The sequence below is a fragment of the Nyctereutes procyonoides genome, unplaced genomic scaffold, assembly GCF_905146905.1.
Source record: "Nyctereutes procyonoides isolate TBG_1078 unplaced genomic scaffold, NYPRO_anot_genome, whole genome shotgun sequence".
In the NCBI taxonomy this organism is placed as follows: Eukaryota; Metazoa; Chordata; class Mammalia; order Carnivora; family Canidae; genus Nyctereutes; species Nyctereutes procyonoides.
In genome coordinates, this window is record NW_026575128.1 from 2,132,144 (window position 1) to 2,149,270 (window position 17,127).

General features: G+C 51.4%; 1 protein-coding gene across 1 annotated transcript in view; it reads right to left on the reverse strand.

Annotated features, from left to right (window-relative positions):
- The window catches only part of CTPS1 (CTP synthase 1), a 30,095-nt gene that overhangs the window by 1,750 nt on the left and 11,218 nt on the right, over positions 1-17,127 (reverse strand). Inside the window, exons 6-18 of the mRNA XM_055341772.1 lie at positions 16,851-16,934; positions 15,901-15,981; positions 11,928-12,079; positions 10,524-10,656; positions 7,933-8,021; positions 6,993-7,087; positions 6,065-6,127; positions 4,173-4,216; positions 2,871-2,967; positions 1,944-1,999; positions 1,756-1,852; positions 1,133-1,277; positions 577-668 (exon numbers count right to left, since the gene is read on the reverse strand). Of these exons, the coding sequence (XP_055197747.1) occupies positions 584-668; positions 1,133-1,277; positions 1,756-1,852; positions 1,944-1,999; positions 2,871-2,967; positions 4,173-4,216; positions 6,065-6,127; positions 6,993-7,087; positions 7,933-8,021; positions 10,524-10,656; positions 11,928-12,079; positions 15,901-15,981; positions 16,851-16,934 (1,221 nt within the window). The 3' untranslated portion in view covers positions 577-583. The remainder of the gene's footprint in view (positions 1-576; positions 669-1,132; positions 1,278-1,755; positions 1,853-1,943; positions 2,000-2,870; positions 2,968-4,172; positions 4,217-6,064; positions 6,128-6,992; positions 7,088-7,932; positions 8,022-10,523; positions 10,657-11,927; positions 12,080-15,900; positions 15,982-16,850; positions 16,935-17,127) is intronic.

A 17,127-nucleotide genomic window follows, 5' to 3' on the forward strand; every position in this document is an offset into this window, starting at 1 on the left:
CCCTGACGGAAGCCTGAGTGGCTGCAAACGTGATCATTCTGTCTCCGTGGTCACCTCCCTCAAGACCTCTGAGTTCACGGCTACACAAGGTACCCAGGTCTGAGAACCCAGTTCCCCTGGGATTAGGTCACACCAGCACCTGAATGTAGCGGCGACAAGACCAGTGCCGGTGACTGGAGCCCCTGGGGACAGGTGCGCCGCCGCCCAGAGCGGCCTCGCCCACCTGATGCCCACACGGACCTTACCATCCACATCCTCCGGCAGGTAAAGCTCTCAACGCCAAACTTTCGTGGTATCTTTTTTTTCTTTCTTAAGATTTTACTTATTTATTCGAGAGAGAGAGAGAGAAAGAGAAAGAGAGAGAGAGAGAGGGCAGAGGGAGAAAGAAACAGGCTCCATGCAGAGAGCCGGATGTGGGACTCGATCCCGGGACTCCAGGATCACGCCCTGGGCCGAAGGCAGGTGCCAAACCGCTGAGCCACCCAGGGATCCCCCACTTTCGTGGTATCTTAACTCCAGCGTTACCACCATTAAAACCAATGCACGCAAATACTAGAGCTGAAGAACACCACTTACGTGACCATCAGTCGTGATTTATGGATGGGAACTTCAACTCAGTGATTTCAGAGTCCGGGGAGCTGCTGCCACTCCTGTCACTATAGGTGTCCCTGTGGAATTCAGGCAGTTTATTCACTGTCTCCCACCAAAGACACACTTTCCCTCTCCGTCCTCCCAACCACCAGCACCACAGGGACACGGTCCGCACGCAGCAGGAGTCGGAAAGATGCTCCCCTGCACCACGTATTTAGCACAGAGATGCGGAGGAGGCATTTTCTGCTTCTGGTTAGACGAGATACACATTCGATTTCTACTTCGCTCCTGAAACTCTAACCACCAGCTCAACGTGAGTAGTAACTGGGCCCGGATAAAGGTGGTGGTGGGGCAGGAGACCCTCCAGGGCGGGGCTGTGGCTGTCAGCGGGAAGGGGACCCCAGGGTGCTCCCACCACCTGCGATCCCAGAGGCCAGGTGAGGGCCGGGCGGCACACAAGCAGCCCAAGGACCCCAGGGAGGAGAGCATGCCCATGGCAACGAGCCGGGGACCCCGATGGACCAGAGAAGAGTGACCGCACCTGGGCGAGAGCCTGCAGCCCTTCTGGAGGTAATGCGGGAGCCTCCCCACAGAGGCCAGCAGGAGCCCAAAGTATGGAGGCGAAGGCTTGATGGGCCTGGACAGGAACTCTGGGTGGTATTGAACCCCAACGAAAAAGGGATGATCTGAAACAGACGCAAAAGCACTTTTGTTCTGTCCATCCACACAGAAAAGGAGCAAACCCCGTCCAACGTTTGTTCCTACAGACCCTACAATTATCTAAAAATAGAATCGTAATCAGGACCTGCGTGAAGGCAGCCACAAAGTGGGGGCGGGGGGTGGGACAGAGACAGGGGGGCTCACACGATGCCCTGGCCCTGCCCGCTGGTGCCCGGAGGGCTCAGGAGGCCGCCCCTCCAGGGAGCCTGCCCCAGCTGGCGCTGCCACAGGACCGAGTGTGCAGCTCCTCAGAGCAGCAGCAAGTGCAAGCCCTCATTCCAGACAACGAGGCCCGAGGCCAGGCTCCCAGCTCCCAGGGCCTGGTCCCCGAGAGCACCCCCCGCAGAGCAGGGCTGCCCGCGCTCACCGTCCGGCCACCAGCTGGGCGCTCACGCCCCCGTGCCCGGCACCCGCTGACCCCCCCGACACGGCCGCCACGCTCACCCTCCAGCTCCACGATCTCCATCCTCTCTCCCCCAACATCCTGGCCAACGAACTTCAGGCCCTGCTCTTCCAAACACTTCTTCAAGACTGGATTCACCTGCGGACACGTGAAGAGGAAGTTGGCAGACCTCTCGGCTTCCTGTGTTTCCAGAGGAGAAGCGGTTAAAGGTCACAAAGCGCCTCCTCACCTCAAACCTGTGGCGGTGCCGCTCTTCCAGGTAGTCCGGGTCTCCGTAAAGCTTCCCTGGCAGGAGAGAGCACGCCAATGCAGGGGATCCCGGCTCACGAGCTACCCGTGACCGCACCTGCTTCTCAGCGCACGGCGATCACCCAGCAGCCAGGCCCCTGGAGGCCGTTTCTGGGCTCCTCCCGCCAACCCCGGCTGCCTGCTCGCAGCAGCGCAGCTTTGGCTCATTCTCGGGCTTAGTTTTACTGACCACGCCAGGAAAACCGTAACAAAAACAGACGTTCCCATCACCAGCTCCCAACGCGGGACTACTGGGGTACGAAGCACTTTTCTCCTGGCAACTGCCTGGGAAAACCCCCCCAGACACGTCCAACAGCTAAGCCCTGACAGAGACACTCCCAGAGCCATGGCGATGGCCTCGGGGACCCGGGGCCGGGGAGCGCCATGCAGTTAAGTGACGGTCCGCAGAGCACCCCAGTGCCAGCGCTGCACCTGCTCAGGGGGCGGCCGGGGGAGGCCCCGAGCCCGCGGACTCGCAGCCGGACTGCAAGGTGGCCTACTCCAGGGACGCGAACTACGACAGACACTGGGACGGAATTTTCCCAGTGAGCAAGGAAACGACGCTGGAGTAATTCTCAATATCTTCCTCCCCCAATTTTCCCTACATCTTTAACACTAACACATTAGTAATTTTATCACTGCCCCCTCCTGGCCCGCCCGCACCCGAGGCCCCCAGGCCCCTGACCGCACCACCCGTGGGCTAAGAGCCACACCGCTTCCTCGGCTATTGAGTAGGAAGGGGAAGAAAAGAACTCGCCAAGTGAGAAAACCCAAGACGCCTCAGCCTGGCCCTTCGCAGCCCAGCAGCAGCCCCAGACGTGAGTCCTGGACGTGCCTGCTGCAGGCGGGCCGGGGAGGCAGCGCTTACTCATGACCGAGTTCTTGGTCTGGAACAGGGTTCTCCTCTTGCCCAGCCGCATGGTTCCACCCATCTGCCCAGGATTGTGCTCCGGCATGTCTATGACCTGGAGGCATCCGAAAAACAAGCACGTGCTACCACACTCTGCTTCCGCTGGCAGAGAGCCCGCCTGCCCAGGGGCCGGGGCCTGTGAGCAGCTCTGATCTCCCTGCGTGGCGGGGGTGTGACACTAGGGGGTATGACACTCGTCGCTGGGGAAAGGCCTCCCTCTCGGCATTTTTTACCCCGTGCTGGGTGGGGCTTAAGCCTTCAGGCGGCCGCCCTGGGCTGCAGGAACACAGTGGCCCTCGCCCCTGGCCCTTCCTGCCCCCAGCACTCCAGATCACGAGGGCTGCTGGGCCACAGCACCTTCTAGAGCCCAACACGGCAGCACGGATGCGAGATGGGATAGGTTCGAACACACGTCTCCTCTCCTGGACTGATGAGCCGCTCGAAGGACAGCGCGGAGCTCGGTCCCGGGCTCCTCTGGGCTCCTGTGGGCACCCCCCGGCTGCGAGGACTGTCTCTGGGCCCTGCTCTCCCACCGCCGAGAGGCTGCACACCTCAAACCCTACACTCTTCTTCTCCTGAGCTCTTCATGTGAGCAAAGTTCAGTTTCAGGCCAACACACGCACATGGATGCTGTTCAAATGCCCTGAGATCCAGAGCTCTGACCACCTTGTATCACAACATCGCTGCTGTCATCGAGAGCAGACCTGTCACCCCCTGGCGAAGTCTGAAGAGGACCAGAGTCGCTGTCCCTCCCCCGGAGCCCCAATCACAGGAGGCATGCGGCCCCCACGGGCTCCGGTTACCACTAAGCACGTCAGAGCCACATTCCTCAGCTCTCGAATAACCTGCCCACCCCCCGGGCTGTCTAGGATGAAACGAACAGGCGTCTCTAGAGGGGTGAGGTCTCTAGAGGGGTGAGGGCAGCGCCTGGCGCACTGGGTACCCCGCGAGTGTGCACTGGGTGCAGCTGCGTTACAGCAGTGGTGTTACAGCCTCGTGGTGCCCGAGGGGGCGCGGACAGAGCGTTATCATAGCCGGGAACCACCGGGCTGCTAACTGTCTTAAACCTTTTCTGCTGCAAACTGGGAAGAGAAGTGAGAGATCATGCAATGAAAATGGAAAATTCTTCCCATCCGGCCGGGCTGAGGGTCCCGGGGATGGGCTCAGCGGTCCCCTTCCTGTGTCTGAGCATTAACAGCTCCCGCGACCGCCCCCTCCACGCCCTTCTGAGCCCTGGTGAGGTTCAAACACTGGACTCACCACAGGATGATTGGTCTTAGGGTCAAACTCCGTAGAATTGGCATCTGAAAAATCGAAAACCTTACGTTACGACAACGGACACCAACAACACTGATGATTTCCAAGGGTCTTTCCTTGGCTCTGAACCACAAATGCCCTCCCCAGTTCAACGTGACCGTTCAGCGATGGCAATAAAACCAGGGGTAACCCAAAGGCCCGAGGCACCGAGCACACAAACGCGGGGACCGTTTTCCACCTGCTGGCTCTCTGGAGCCAAGCTGCAAAAATGGGGAAATCGGAACCAGCGGCACAACCTCATCATGTTTGCTCAGGGAACAGTTCCGTACGGCAGCTCTTACGCGGGCGCCTCAACTCTCCCCTTCTTGTTTCAGGCCGTCTCTCATCCGCAGCACCTCACGCTGCCTAACCGCCTCATGCAGCAGGAAGTCACTGATCCCAGAACCCTGTGACCTCCCTTTCCTTTACTGAATTTATGGTCCAGCTGGGAGCAAAACCACTAAAGACTAAAAGGAAAAGGACCCAGTTCCTGGTCCCGCCCGGCCCCTTGTGTGACAGGCCGGGTACCGTTCCCTGCTGGGCCTCAGCAGGGCCAACTCCCCGCTGAAGGGAGGCTCGTCACCGGGTCGCTCACCCACCTGGGACCCTGAGTGGGCAGTGGAGCGTGGCTGGGAAGGTCCAAGGGCCCAGAGGGCCAGCTCCAGGGTGGTGGGTGGTCAGGACACCGGCTGCCAGGGGCTCGGGAGCCACAGCTAAAGGGTGTGCTGCCCACAGACCGGCCACCGTACCCCCTCGGGGTACCTGGCAGGCTGGCCTCTCAGAAACACGTACAAGGAGCCCAACCCTAACAGGAGAGCCCCGTGTCCCTTGTGGAGCAGGACCACTGCTTACGCTCCTCAGGATGCTTGGTTTCTTTCTTACAACTCATGAGGTCTTTCTGAAAAACCTTGTCGGCTGGGCTGCGGGGACGAGAGGGGCCGTGGGGGGCTCTTCATCGGTGGTCCCAGAGCACCTCGCCCCTCAGGGGCACTGTGGTCCCCTCCGCCAACCGCGCTTGGCCCTGGGACATTAGCAAGCTTGTTGAGCGCGTGCACACCGGGCCTGCGATTCTGGAGGCTGGTAGGTCGCCACGCTGTGAGAGGCTGCGGCTGAATTAGTGAATGATGAGCCTCGCTGCGTGGAGAGAAGCATCTCTATGTCCCTGCTGGGCAGGGCTGAATGCTCGGCAGGGTGATCTGATGCACAACCGGGAGCAGGAAACCAGCCTGCTGAGCCCAGTCGCCCCACAGCCTCGTGAGACCTGATACAACGTGGTGGGAGGCCACGGAGCGTTCGGGTGGGCTGGAGGCACAGAGAATCTCCCGTCTGCCATGCAGCATGCTGGGACTACTTACACACATTTGCATTTCCTTCTTACAAGCATGAGAACTAGGGGCCAGCATCACTCCGTTTGACGGAAGAAACAGAAGCCCAGAAAGGCTAGGTGAGTTACCTAGTCACCCGCAAGGAGGCAGAGTCGAATGTGAGCCCAGATCTGACCAGTTCCGGGGCCCGAGCTCTTAATAACCGCACAGCCTCAGGGAGGCCAGAGCTTCCTTGCTCGGCACCAGCTCAGGGACGGTGGCTACGGCGAGGGGGGTGCAGGCCACTCCGTCCAGGGCAGCAAACACAGGCAGAGAGCCGGGGCGGTCCCCCCTTCCTGCAGTCAGTAGGCTGGGAGGAGCCGTGCTTTCCCTCGGTGCACCCGGCAGTTCCCCTTCCCTGTGCCCCCACGACGTCCCACGAAGCCAGGCTGGGCCCCCTCCACGGTCCCCGTCACCCACCAGGCGCCAGGCTTCAGACCCTCCACGAAACGCTTCGGCAAGAATTTAGCAAGGTTTTTAACGAACACTTACCTTGCCATCCCAGCACATTTCTTGAAAATTCAACCACCGCCAACTGCATTCCTAAGCACACACCTTGCAGGTGGAGGGAAAACACACGTGAAGCTCCGTCGAAAAGGCAGCTCCCACCTTCCCCCAGCCTGCCCTGGCCCCTGCGGCCTGGTGCTCCCAGGAGGACAATCACAAACTCTCGTACTTTCCTGCCACAAACAAGCCCCCTGCCCCCGCTGTATCAGCTTTCAAACACTGGGGGTCTCAGCTCTCAAAAACTTCTCATACGAAGATTCCAGGTTTTAGAAGCTATTCCACTTAGAATTAAACAATATTCTATTCATACTAAAAAATTCAAGTTTTCCTCTCTCTCGTGACGTCCCCATTTACAACCTATCATGTTGAAAATTATTCAAATCTGCAGCACCAGAGAGCATCCAGAACCACTCTGCCCGATTCCAAGGGACGACGTGAAACTCTGCACTACGTGTCCTGCCACGCAGCTGGGACCAGGTAGGGGCCAAGACTTCCTGCTTGCTATTCCGTTCTCCCCAAATTCCAGGACGCCTACACAGGGTTGTACACGCTCTTTAAAACTTTTCATGGTGGGCAGCCCCTGTGGCTCAGCAGTTTAGCGCCACCTGCAGCCCAGGGCATGATCCTGGAGACCCGGGATGAAGTCCCATGTCAGGCTCCCTGCATGGAGCCTGCTTCTCCCTCTGCCTCTGTCTCACATGAATAAATAAAATCTTAAAAAAAAAAAAAAAAAAACCCTTAAAATAAAACTTTTCATGGTAAGACGGTCTGATTTTCTCCCAAAAGGAACCAAAATGCTTCTACTTGAGTTGCTACCCAGAAAGACGGCACCTAATGCTCGGTCTCAGTAACCTGGCTGTTTTATTCCCCAGCTCCCACGTGGCACCTTTTCTTGATCTCCGCTACTCCTTACCCAGAAAAGGCTTCTTCTGTTTCCGAGCCCAGGCGATTGCTTGGATTTTTCCTTCCGTCCCCCGAACACCAAATCCCCCTGGAACCAGCACTCCACTGTACGAGAGAGCACACCACAAGGCTATTGGCCCTGCCCGCCAGCCCGACTCGCAGTCACCACCCAAGGAGCCATTCCCAAGACACTGGTGCCACCAAGTCACTCTGTGTGTGTTGCCACTGGGTCTCTGACGGTGATTTCGAGATCGCCAGCGAGCTGTACGTAAACACTATGAACTTAGAAAATGTGCACTAAATGTTTCTGAGTGATGTTACAAAATGCTTAAAGTAAAAAAAAAAATGGTACACGTGGATTCTCTCATAATTTTTAATATATGTTAAAAATGCACGTAAAAAATATATGTTAAGACTGCGACTTGTTTAAAGAAAAAAAAAGAACGCGACTTGTTACTTCCTGGCTTAAAGTGCTCCCTTGAGCGGAAGGGGAGCCTCTCCTTGTCAACTGAGCGTGCCTGCTGAGCGGCGGTCTCAGTCACACTGCAGGGCTCTGAAACACCCCACCTTTCCAGCAACTGAGGCTGTCGTGCTGATTTCTTACTATTATAAATAACAGCTGCTGAAAACAAACCAGGATATTCTGCTGATGGGCCCTTATCCGACGTCCTGGATGAAAATCTTTAAGCCTCATCGATAGACGCGTATGGCAAAACGTCAATAAAATCGAACACGTTTTCTTCAGGTTCAACTACACTCAACTGTGTATAAGCCACATTTTTGTGAGGCTGGCATCATACACATTGTGGCCTTTGCCATAATGAAAAGATCTTGAAAAAAAGGGAGATAACCTACTCCCGGCACGGGAGAGCATAGCGCTGTGCTCGTGGAAGCTGCGGCCCTCTGCTGCCCCCGCTGCCCCCCGCCCAAAGCCAGGGGGCACCACTCACTGAGCACTACACAGTTTCTGCCACGCTTCGTGGTAGCGCACGGGCTCCTCCTGCAACGTGCTCGGCTCCAGGTCCGTAGAATCTATGTACTGGGGGTTATTCAGACAGAGAGAGAGAAGGTCAGGGTTCTTGCTCACTCCCACGTAACACTCTCAATGCCCCATATTCCTTGACTTGAAAATAAGCTTCTAAAAATCATAATCTTCAGATATTTTAACTTAATAATTTTCTTTTTTTTTTTAAACTCCATTGGAGATTTATTTTTTTTAATTTTTATTTATTTATGATAGTCAGAGAGAGAGAGAGAGAGAGAGAGAGAGAGAGAGGCAGAGGGAGAAGCAGAGGGAGAAGCAGGCTCCATGCACCGGGAGCCCGACGTGGGATTCGATCCCGGGTCTCCAGGATCGCGCCCTGGGCCAAAGGCAGGCGCTAAACCGCTGCGCCACCCAGGGATCCCTTAACTTAATAATTTTCAAATAAACTTTAAAATCTTATATTCTAAAATACAAATGCTGCCTTCAAAAGTCCGTGCCCACCCCCCCCATCCGGCTCCCCACCGGCCCTATCCTCAACCCACTGGAGGGAGTCTAAAGCGTCTGCTCTGCTCGGAATGCATGGCCCCAGCCCATCTCCTGCCTAGACAGCTTTCCACGTCTGCACCTTTACTGAAGCGTGACTCACATACGACAAAATCCAAGCATCTTAAGTATACGCTCCAATGAGTTGTGTCTGACATACACACAAAGGTGTGACCACCAGCTCAATCAAAGATTAAGAAAATGGCTGTCGTTCCAGCAAGTTCCCTCTGCCCTCCTGCCATCCGCCTCCTCTCCACCTCCTGCCCCGGACGCCCCGGCTCGGCGTTCTATCCCCGCAGATGCCTCTTTCAGAACTTCACAGAAATAAAAACATACAACATGCAGCCTTCTGTGTCTGGCTTTTTTGGCTCAGGATGTCTCCGAGCTTCATCATCCCTGTTGCTGTGCATGTCACGAGTTTATTCCTTTGTACCCCTGGGCGGTTTCCCACCATAGAAACAGAGGACCGTGTGTAAACGGACTCATTCTGGACATTTGCACTGGTCCCGGATTCTGGATATCAAAATAGTAGTCCTAATAGTCCTCTTGTATAAAAATATGCTTCGTGGCCATATGTTCTCAGGGTAATCATCTGGCAGTGGAAGTGCTGAGGGTCATGGAGTAAGTGCATGAAAGTTTACCTTCGTGTGGGTCCTAAGGTGCCTGTGATACCTCACAGGCCCACCAGCAAGGATGCGAGTCCCACACCCTCACCAGCACCCTTAGCCACCCTGGCAGGTGTGTGTTAGTGACTCACAGTGATCTAATTTGCATTTGTTTCCCTGACAACCAAAGGTGCTGAATTTGACTGTCTTTCCACACACATCAGGTGTGTCATTTAGGGACGTGTCCCCTCAAATCTTCTGCCCACCTTCTTATGATGTGGTTCAACTTTTTCCCCACTCCTTCCTGCCCAATACCCTGTGATGACTTCCCTGAACCTCAGGGTAAGACCTGCTGCGGCCCAGCTGACGGGACTCAGGATCTCACAGGCCCGTCTCCAGGCATCCTCCAGTTCACCCTTTTCCATCCACTGAGTGCCCAACCAGCCCCGCCTCCAAGCCCTTCTGTCTGAATCCCTTCCCTTCCGCCTCACCCATTGTCCCAAACTTTCCCAGAGTCCCTCCTCGAGGAAGTTGGCCCTCCTCACACATCCAGCCAGACAGGTTCACCCCTCTCCTGCGTGCTCCCTTCACACCTTCGAGACCTCACGGACCCATTCCCCACTCGGCCCCCATCATCTAACAGATTACGTCCAAGTGGATGTAACAGATGAATGAGCCAAATAACTAGCAAAAGTCAGTCAGGGAAGTGTAATAAGCTCCCGTAATTCTTAAGTCGTATACACTAGGTCATTGTACAGTAATCTGTTCGCCAGCACAAAGCAAACTAAGTGATGGCACGGAGAAACACCTGGAGAAGGAGGAAGCCAATCCCCATGCCAGTGGTGAGGACACCCAGAATCTGAGCCCTGAACCTCAAGACCTCACCGCCTGAAGAAGACAGGCAGGGGCCAGGCCCTGACATTCCATCAGCTCGGCTTCTGCACATCACGTCATGGAGCAGGAACACAAGAAGTACTATTCACTGGGTGCCACCCATCCTCCAGGCACTGGCCAGGCAACTGAACACACATTTCAAAGAAACTGCTGAGCTCTAGGAGGTGGTGATTAGCATTCCCACTTCACAGATAAGGTCAGGGGAATAGCAATGTGCCTCTGGCCCACCAGGGCTCCCCTGTTCTCGTGGGGCAATTTTACTTGGTCATCTGTTGCTCAGATTCAACCGTTTGCTCTTTCTCAACTACTACTCTGACCATCTCTCCTGTTCGTTGTTTCCTGAAAATGTTATACTGTTCTTTCTCAAAGCCAGGGGCCAACCATGAGTACATTTTATTTCTAAAAAAGAAATTCTGAGCTCCAGGAATACAAGCAGATATGCCTGCAGCATCTATGAGAATACAAAAGCCCTCCCTGTTCATGCCTCGGCTGTACACGTGCCACCTCTCCTTACCTTGATTTCTAACTTGTGGTTGATGGCCAGTGCAGAATGCTCCAGAGCTTTAATGACAGAGGCATAGGAGTCCGAGAACTTGGTGTATTTTCCCACAAGGGCAATAGAGCAGGTCTCCAGCAAGCGATCGTATCTATCAAAGGCCAAGAACCACCAAATTATTTAGAATGTATATACCTACCGTGAGATCAAAATTGCTTTCTAAAAAGAAAAACATCTCTGGGAAGAAATATAATGGGACTAGGGATGATCTGAATTCTATGGACAGAACAGTAAAGAGGAAGCAACTTTCAAATCCATGTAGCAGACTTTGGAAAGAAAGGAGGATTTTAGAATCATGCATGAAGAAATGGCTTCAAAATCTCAAAAAATTTTTTAAATTAAAATCCAAATAAATAATAAAATTAAAATCCCAGGGCCAGGGTGGCTCAGCAGTTGAGCATCTGCTTTTGGCTCAGGGTGTGATCCTAGAGTCCCGGGATCAAGTCCCACATCGGGCTCCCTGCATGGAGCCTGCTTCTCCCTCTGCCTGTGTCTCTGCCTCTCTGTCTCTCATGAATAAATAAAATCTTAAAAAAAAAAAAAAATTAAAATCCCAAAGAGCAAAAAAAAAAAAAAAATAAAAGACAATTCAAAAGAGTTAACCTGATGAAGGAAACATTCAAATAAATTACAGGACATTAACACAATTGTCTATATTCACTAAAAATGTTCATTATAAAGCATAATTAATAACAGAGCAAAAACATTTTAATACTGCATGAAAAAAAGATCACAGAGCCGTGTGCATTTTCGTGGCTACCTACGGATGTACGTGGAAACACATGAAGACTCAAAGGGAGGATGTCAAAGTGAAAGGGGGTATCAGAGCCAGAGCAGCGCCTCCCCCGTGCAGCTTCAGCGGGGCACAGCTAGTGCTCTCAGGCACTGCGGGAACACCTCTGATGTGATGCCAGAGCATCGCCCAACTTTCAGAGGAAGGGGGACAGTTCTCGAAGCGATGAGCTTTGGCAGCAGTAGTAACACAAGACTGGACACCCCTGCTCATCCTCTTCTGGTGGGCGGGGAGTGCCACATGCCCAAACCACAGCTCAGCTATCTGCAGGGGACCCAGCAGTGCCATCCAGGCAGGCCTGGCGAGTGCTCACCCTCGGCCACTAGACACCTGTTCATACTGATTTTTCTAGTCAAGGGGACACAAGGCCATGGGTGTGTGATCTGAACTCAGCTCGCCAGGACTTCTTCATCCCCGATGCAACTACCTGAGGGCTGAGAGCCTGTCTCTGCATTTCTTACCACAAAGTCCTTTCCTAGCATGAGCTGCCAGCACAGGCAAATTCCTTGCAACCCTCCGGAAAAGAGAAATAAAGGCCTGATCTCCCAGCTCCTCATAAAGAGGCAAACCTGTCTGCCATCTCTTTCCACTTCATCAGCATTTTCCGTGGCTGTCTCTCGATTGGAAGGTCAAGTCTCCGGAGAAAATAGTCTACGACCCCCTGCTCCTCCAATAACAAGGGAACTCGGTAGATAGATGAGACATCGTGGACACAGATCACCTGCATAAAAATGAGCAAAGGTTATTCAATAAAAACAAAAACGAACCGGGCTGATAGCCTCCTACGGGCTATGTCACCTTCAGAAAATAACTTCTAAATCTGAAAATGGCAAGGGCAATCTTCTAGGAAAATATACGTTACCAACACTGACTCAACACAAGAATAAAAAACTAGGGCCAATCCCTTATGAACATGAATGCAAAAATTCTTAAAAAAAAAAAAATCAGGGGTGCCTGGGTGGCTCAGTCTATTAAGCATCCAACTCTTGATTTCACTCAGGTCATGAGATTAAGTCCCAAGTCGGGCTCTACACTCAGTGCAGAGTCTACTAGAGATTCTCTCCCTCCTCCCCCTCCCCACCACCCACTCATGTTCAGTCTCTAAATAAATTCTTTTTTTTTTTTTAATAGATTATTTATTTATTTATTTACAATAGTCATACAGAGAGGAGAGAGAGGCAGAGACACAGGCAGAGGGAGAAGCAGGCTCCATGCACCGGGAGCCTGACATGGGATTCGATCCCGAGTCTCCAGGATCACGCCCTGGGCCAAAGGCAGGCGCCAAACCGCTGCGCCACCCAGGGATCCCAGTCTCTAAATAAATTCTTAAAAAAAAAAAAAAATCACAAACCAAACGACAAATGTAGTTTAAAAAAAGAAAAAAATTCACTTATCCAAGTAGGATCTGTCCCAATAACAATAGCTGTCAAACTTGGCTATACACTGGAATCACTTGGGTGAATTTTTAAAAAAATTCACAAGTTCACAAAGCACCTCGTACCACTTAAACTAGAACCTCTAGAGGGAAGCAGGCAGGCCTAAGTAGTTTTTCAGGCTGAGTCTGAGAACCACTGCATTAGGATACTTAACGGTGGAATTCACTACACAAATAGATTAAAGAAGGAAAAACAGTCACCTCAGTTGATGCAGATCTAATAAAAATTCAAAACCAATCCACTTAAAAAATTCTTGGTGAATTAGGACCAAGAGGGAAAATGTAAAAAATATAAAGAAAATAAAACCCCTCGTTTGGTTCTCAATATTTAACACTTAATCTTTAAATTCTGAAACAAGGTAAAACTGGCCACCATCACTACTGCTATTCAATAATGTACTGGAGTTATCAGCCACTACCATTAAATAATATACATATATACACGAACCAGAAAATAAGAAAATACTGCCAAAAACTGCAAATGGTATTACTACTTATCCATAAAAACCATGAGAATTTATAGGTAAATAATCAGAATTAGCAGAATTTTAGTAAGGCTGCTAAGCTTGAGATCAATGAGTAGAAGTCAGAAGGGTTCCTATACATAGGTTGTATCTAATTAGGAAACACAATTTTTTTAAAAAGATTTTTATTTATTCATGAGAGAACGAGAAAGAGGCAGAGACACAGGCAGAGGGAGAAGCAGGCTCCATGCAGGGAGCCCGATGTGGGACTCAATCCTGGGACTCCAGGGTCACGCCCTGGGCCAAAGGCAGGCGCTAAACCGCTGCGCCACCCAGGGATCCCCAGGAGATATAATTTTGTTTTTTTAAGTAGGCTCCATGCTGAGCATGGAGATAAACATGGGCCTTGATCTCACAACCCTGAGATCAAGACCTGAGCTGAGATCAAGAGTCAGATGCTCAACCAACTGAGCCACCCAGGTGCTCCTAGGAAATATAATTTTTAAAAATATACCATTCATACAGTTACAAAAATTATGAACAGCTATAAATAAATCTAGACTAAAACTTTACAAAGATAAACAATCCTTAAAAAGCACCTTTATAAAGAAAAGTATAGATTACTATGGAGGACAGTCCTTCCAACGAATGGAGTTGGAACAACTGGCTATCACAGGCAAAATGAATTTCAACTTTTACTAGAAAGCTGCTATACATAAAAGCTAACTGACAATGGATCCCAAGCCTAAATATAAGACCCAAAATCACAAAACTTTTAGAAGAAAACATAAAAGAAAATCTCTGTGGCATTTGTTAAGTGGAGTTCTTGGATGATACCAAAAGCACAATTACAAAGAAAAAAATTGGATAAACTGGAGTTCATTAGAATGTAAAAGCTTGTGCTCCAAAAGACACCATTAAAACAGTTAAGACAAAGGCAGCCCAGGTGGCTTAGCAGTTTAGCGCCACCTTTAGCCCAGGGCCTGATCCTGGAGATCCCGGATGGTGTCCCCCATCGGGCTCCCTGCATGGAGCCTGCTTCTCCCTCTGCCTGTGACTCTGCCTCTCTCTCTCTGTCTCTAATAAACAAATAAAATCTTTATAAATAAGTGAATGAATGAATGAATACAAAAACAGTAAGACAAGCCATGGACTTGGAGGAAAATGTGCAAATCCTGTATCTGATAGAAGACTTCTATTCAGAATACACCTTTCAACTTAGGATTTTTTCAACCTAAGAACAGGTGTATTAGGACTTAGCCCATCGTAAGGCAAGCAAGATCTGTACTTAGTAGGAAGAGGAATTCCTGAGCCAGAGCTCCCAGCTCCGGAAGCATGCCGGGAACACTGATCTCAGGCCCTGGGCCAGGGTCACACGCTGACACCTGAGTGCCTGCAGAGACGGGAGGGGGGGGGGGTTGGGGGGGTTGGGGGGGTGGCTGTGGGTCAGAGGCTGTCCTGCTCTGTTAACTCCAATGCCAGTGACTTTAACTTTTTGGACCCTCACTTTTGTAAAAGGATTTCCTCTTATTTCAACTCTGCTGCTTGCTTCTCTCCTCACTAGGCCAGCCAGGCTCTCCTGCTTCATCTACTGATCCTCAGTAACCCGGCGGCAAAGCAAACCACTCACAACCTAATCACAAATTCCTTGACCTCAACTTCCCCGCTCCCCTCCTTCAGCCGAACCTGACCACAGCCAACATCTCAACTTACCACCACCAGGACTCCCCTACCATGCCCCACACTGGACAGATGAGAGGTCCCAAAATCTTGAATTTCCTATTTAATAGGTACCCTCCGTTAGCACAAGTAAAGAAAACGACTAAAAAACGTTTAGAGCCCACACCACCTTAGATACCAGGCACCAGGAATATAAAGCCGAATGAAGTGGTCCCTGCCTTGAAGAAGCTCAAAGTCTGGGGGCACCTGGTGGTTCAATTGGTTAAGCATCTGCCTTCTGCTCAGGTCATGACCCCAGGGTCCTGGGATGGAGCCTGTGTCAGGCACCCTGCTCAGGGAGGAGTCTGCATCTCCCTCTCCCTCTGCCTACGGCTCTGCCTACTTACGTGCATGCACTCACTCTGTCAAATAAATAGTCTTAAAAAAAAAAAAAAGTTCAAAGCCTATGAGTAGAGACAAATATGGGGACAGGGACACAGACACACACACACACACACACACACACACACACACACACTGAGGGGCAGTATAACAGGCCCACCACCAGCACCCCTGAGACAGAGGTCGCCCCAGAAGGATCCACCCTGAGGATCCACCTTGAGGTCTGAGGGTGAGGCAGTTTGACCAGTAAAGCTTCACGGACAATCCTGTGTCCTGGCTAAGCCCTGAAGGATGAAAATGAATAGGAGACGGCCAGGCCAACAGGGAGGGCGACATCCATTCAGCATGGGTGGAGCAAAGAGTACAAAGAGGAGGGAGAGAAGTGACAGGAGAGGTCAGGTGTGTCCAGAAAACCACAAGCGATAAGGTGATGGAGAATCACGGGGCCAACAGACATCAGTTCTAGCGGACAGTCTGCTGTCTTGAATTATGAAATGCCAGGAGCCTCACGAAAGTGGCTGGGAGACCTCAGGATAACTAGACGCAAAGCACGACTTACACGAAGGCGGAACTGCTACTTACCTGTTCAGGTTCAACGTGGCAAAACATCGATATTTTCTCTTTCACTGACGTGTCAAGAGGGTTTGAGCACCTGCATACAACCTAGCAGTAAACAGAGGAAGATGTTCAGACAGAAGAAAGGGATTACGAAGTTGGGGTTTTCCCCCAACTGCAGTTAAAATAAACATCACCTTTTGAAGCCAAATCAAAACATTAACTCCAGCACAATGCACACCCACTGTTTAAATATAACCCGTTTTTCAAAACTGAAATTCCTAAATCTCAGTCTGGAGCAACTAATTGGGGGGCGGGACAGACGACCACCCAGATAAGGAACTACTAGAACCGAGGAACTGGGGCTTTCCTCAGTTTAAGTCCTGGATGCGAGGGAGGGGACAGCGAATGATGGACGAGGGGAGAGACCAGGCATGACCTCATGCTTGCCCCTGAGGACATCTCTGTGAGACAGCCCCAGCGCAAAGCACCAACCCGGTTTCCCCACCATCGACGAAAAGCATGCCAAGAAAACAAGATTTCAATGTGCCATGGAGCAAAGATTTTCTTGCCTTTTTTTCTTTTAAATTGAAGTATTGTTGACACACAGGTTACATCGGGTTCAGGGGTCCAGGGGTACGACACAGTGATTTGACTCTATACCCTACGCTATGCCCACCAGGTGTGCAGCCGGGTCACCAGGTGATGCCAACACAACACTACTGACTTCATGCCCTGTGCTGTGCCCTTCTTCCCCGTGACTTACTCCCTCACGGGACGTCTGTGTCTCCACTTTGGCCGATTCCCTCCCCTCCCCTCTGGCAACCACCAGTTTGTTCTCTATCTTTATGGGTCTGCCTCTGCGTTTTGTTTGCTTTGTTTTTTAGGTTCCAAGTTAAGTCACAGGGTACACGGAGAAGAGATTTTAATTAGGCACACAAGACTACCCTGAAACCAGGGAATCATAAAAATCTTACCAGATCTGGAGAAAGCCCAAGCCCTCTGAGTTCCCGCACGCTATTCTGGGTGGGTTTAGTCTTCTGCTCTCCTGTTGAACTTGGCTATTTTACAAAAGGAAGAAAGTTAATTTCTCTCTGAAAAGGAATTTTCAGGTATGATTGTTCTCTGTACCCCTTTTATTGACCATTATCTAATTTAGTGGTGTTTTGTTTGTTTGTTTTGGTCAAAGGCACATGTGCATGTATTTTAGAGTCAAAGAGCTCCACAGTCTGTATTTATTTATTTATTTATTTA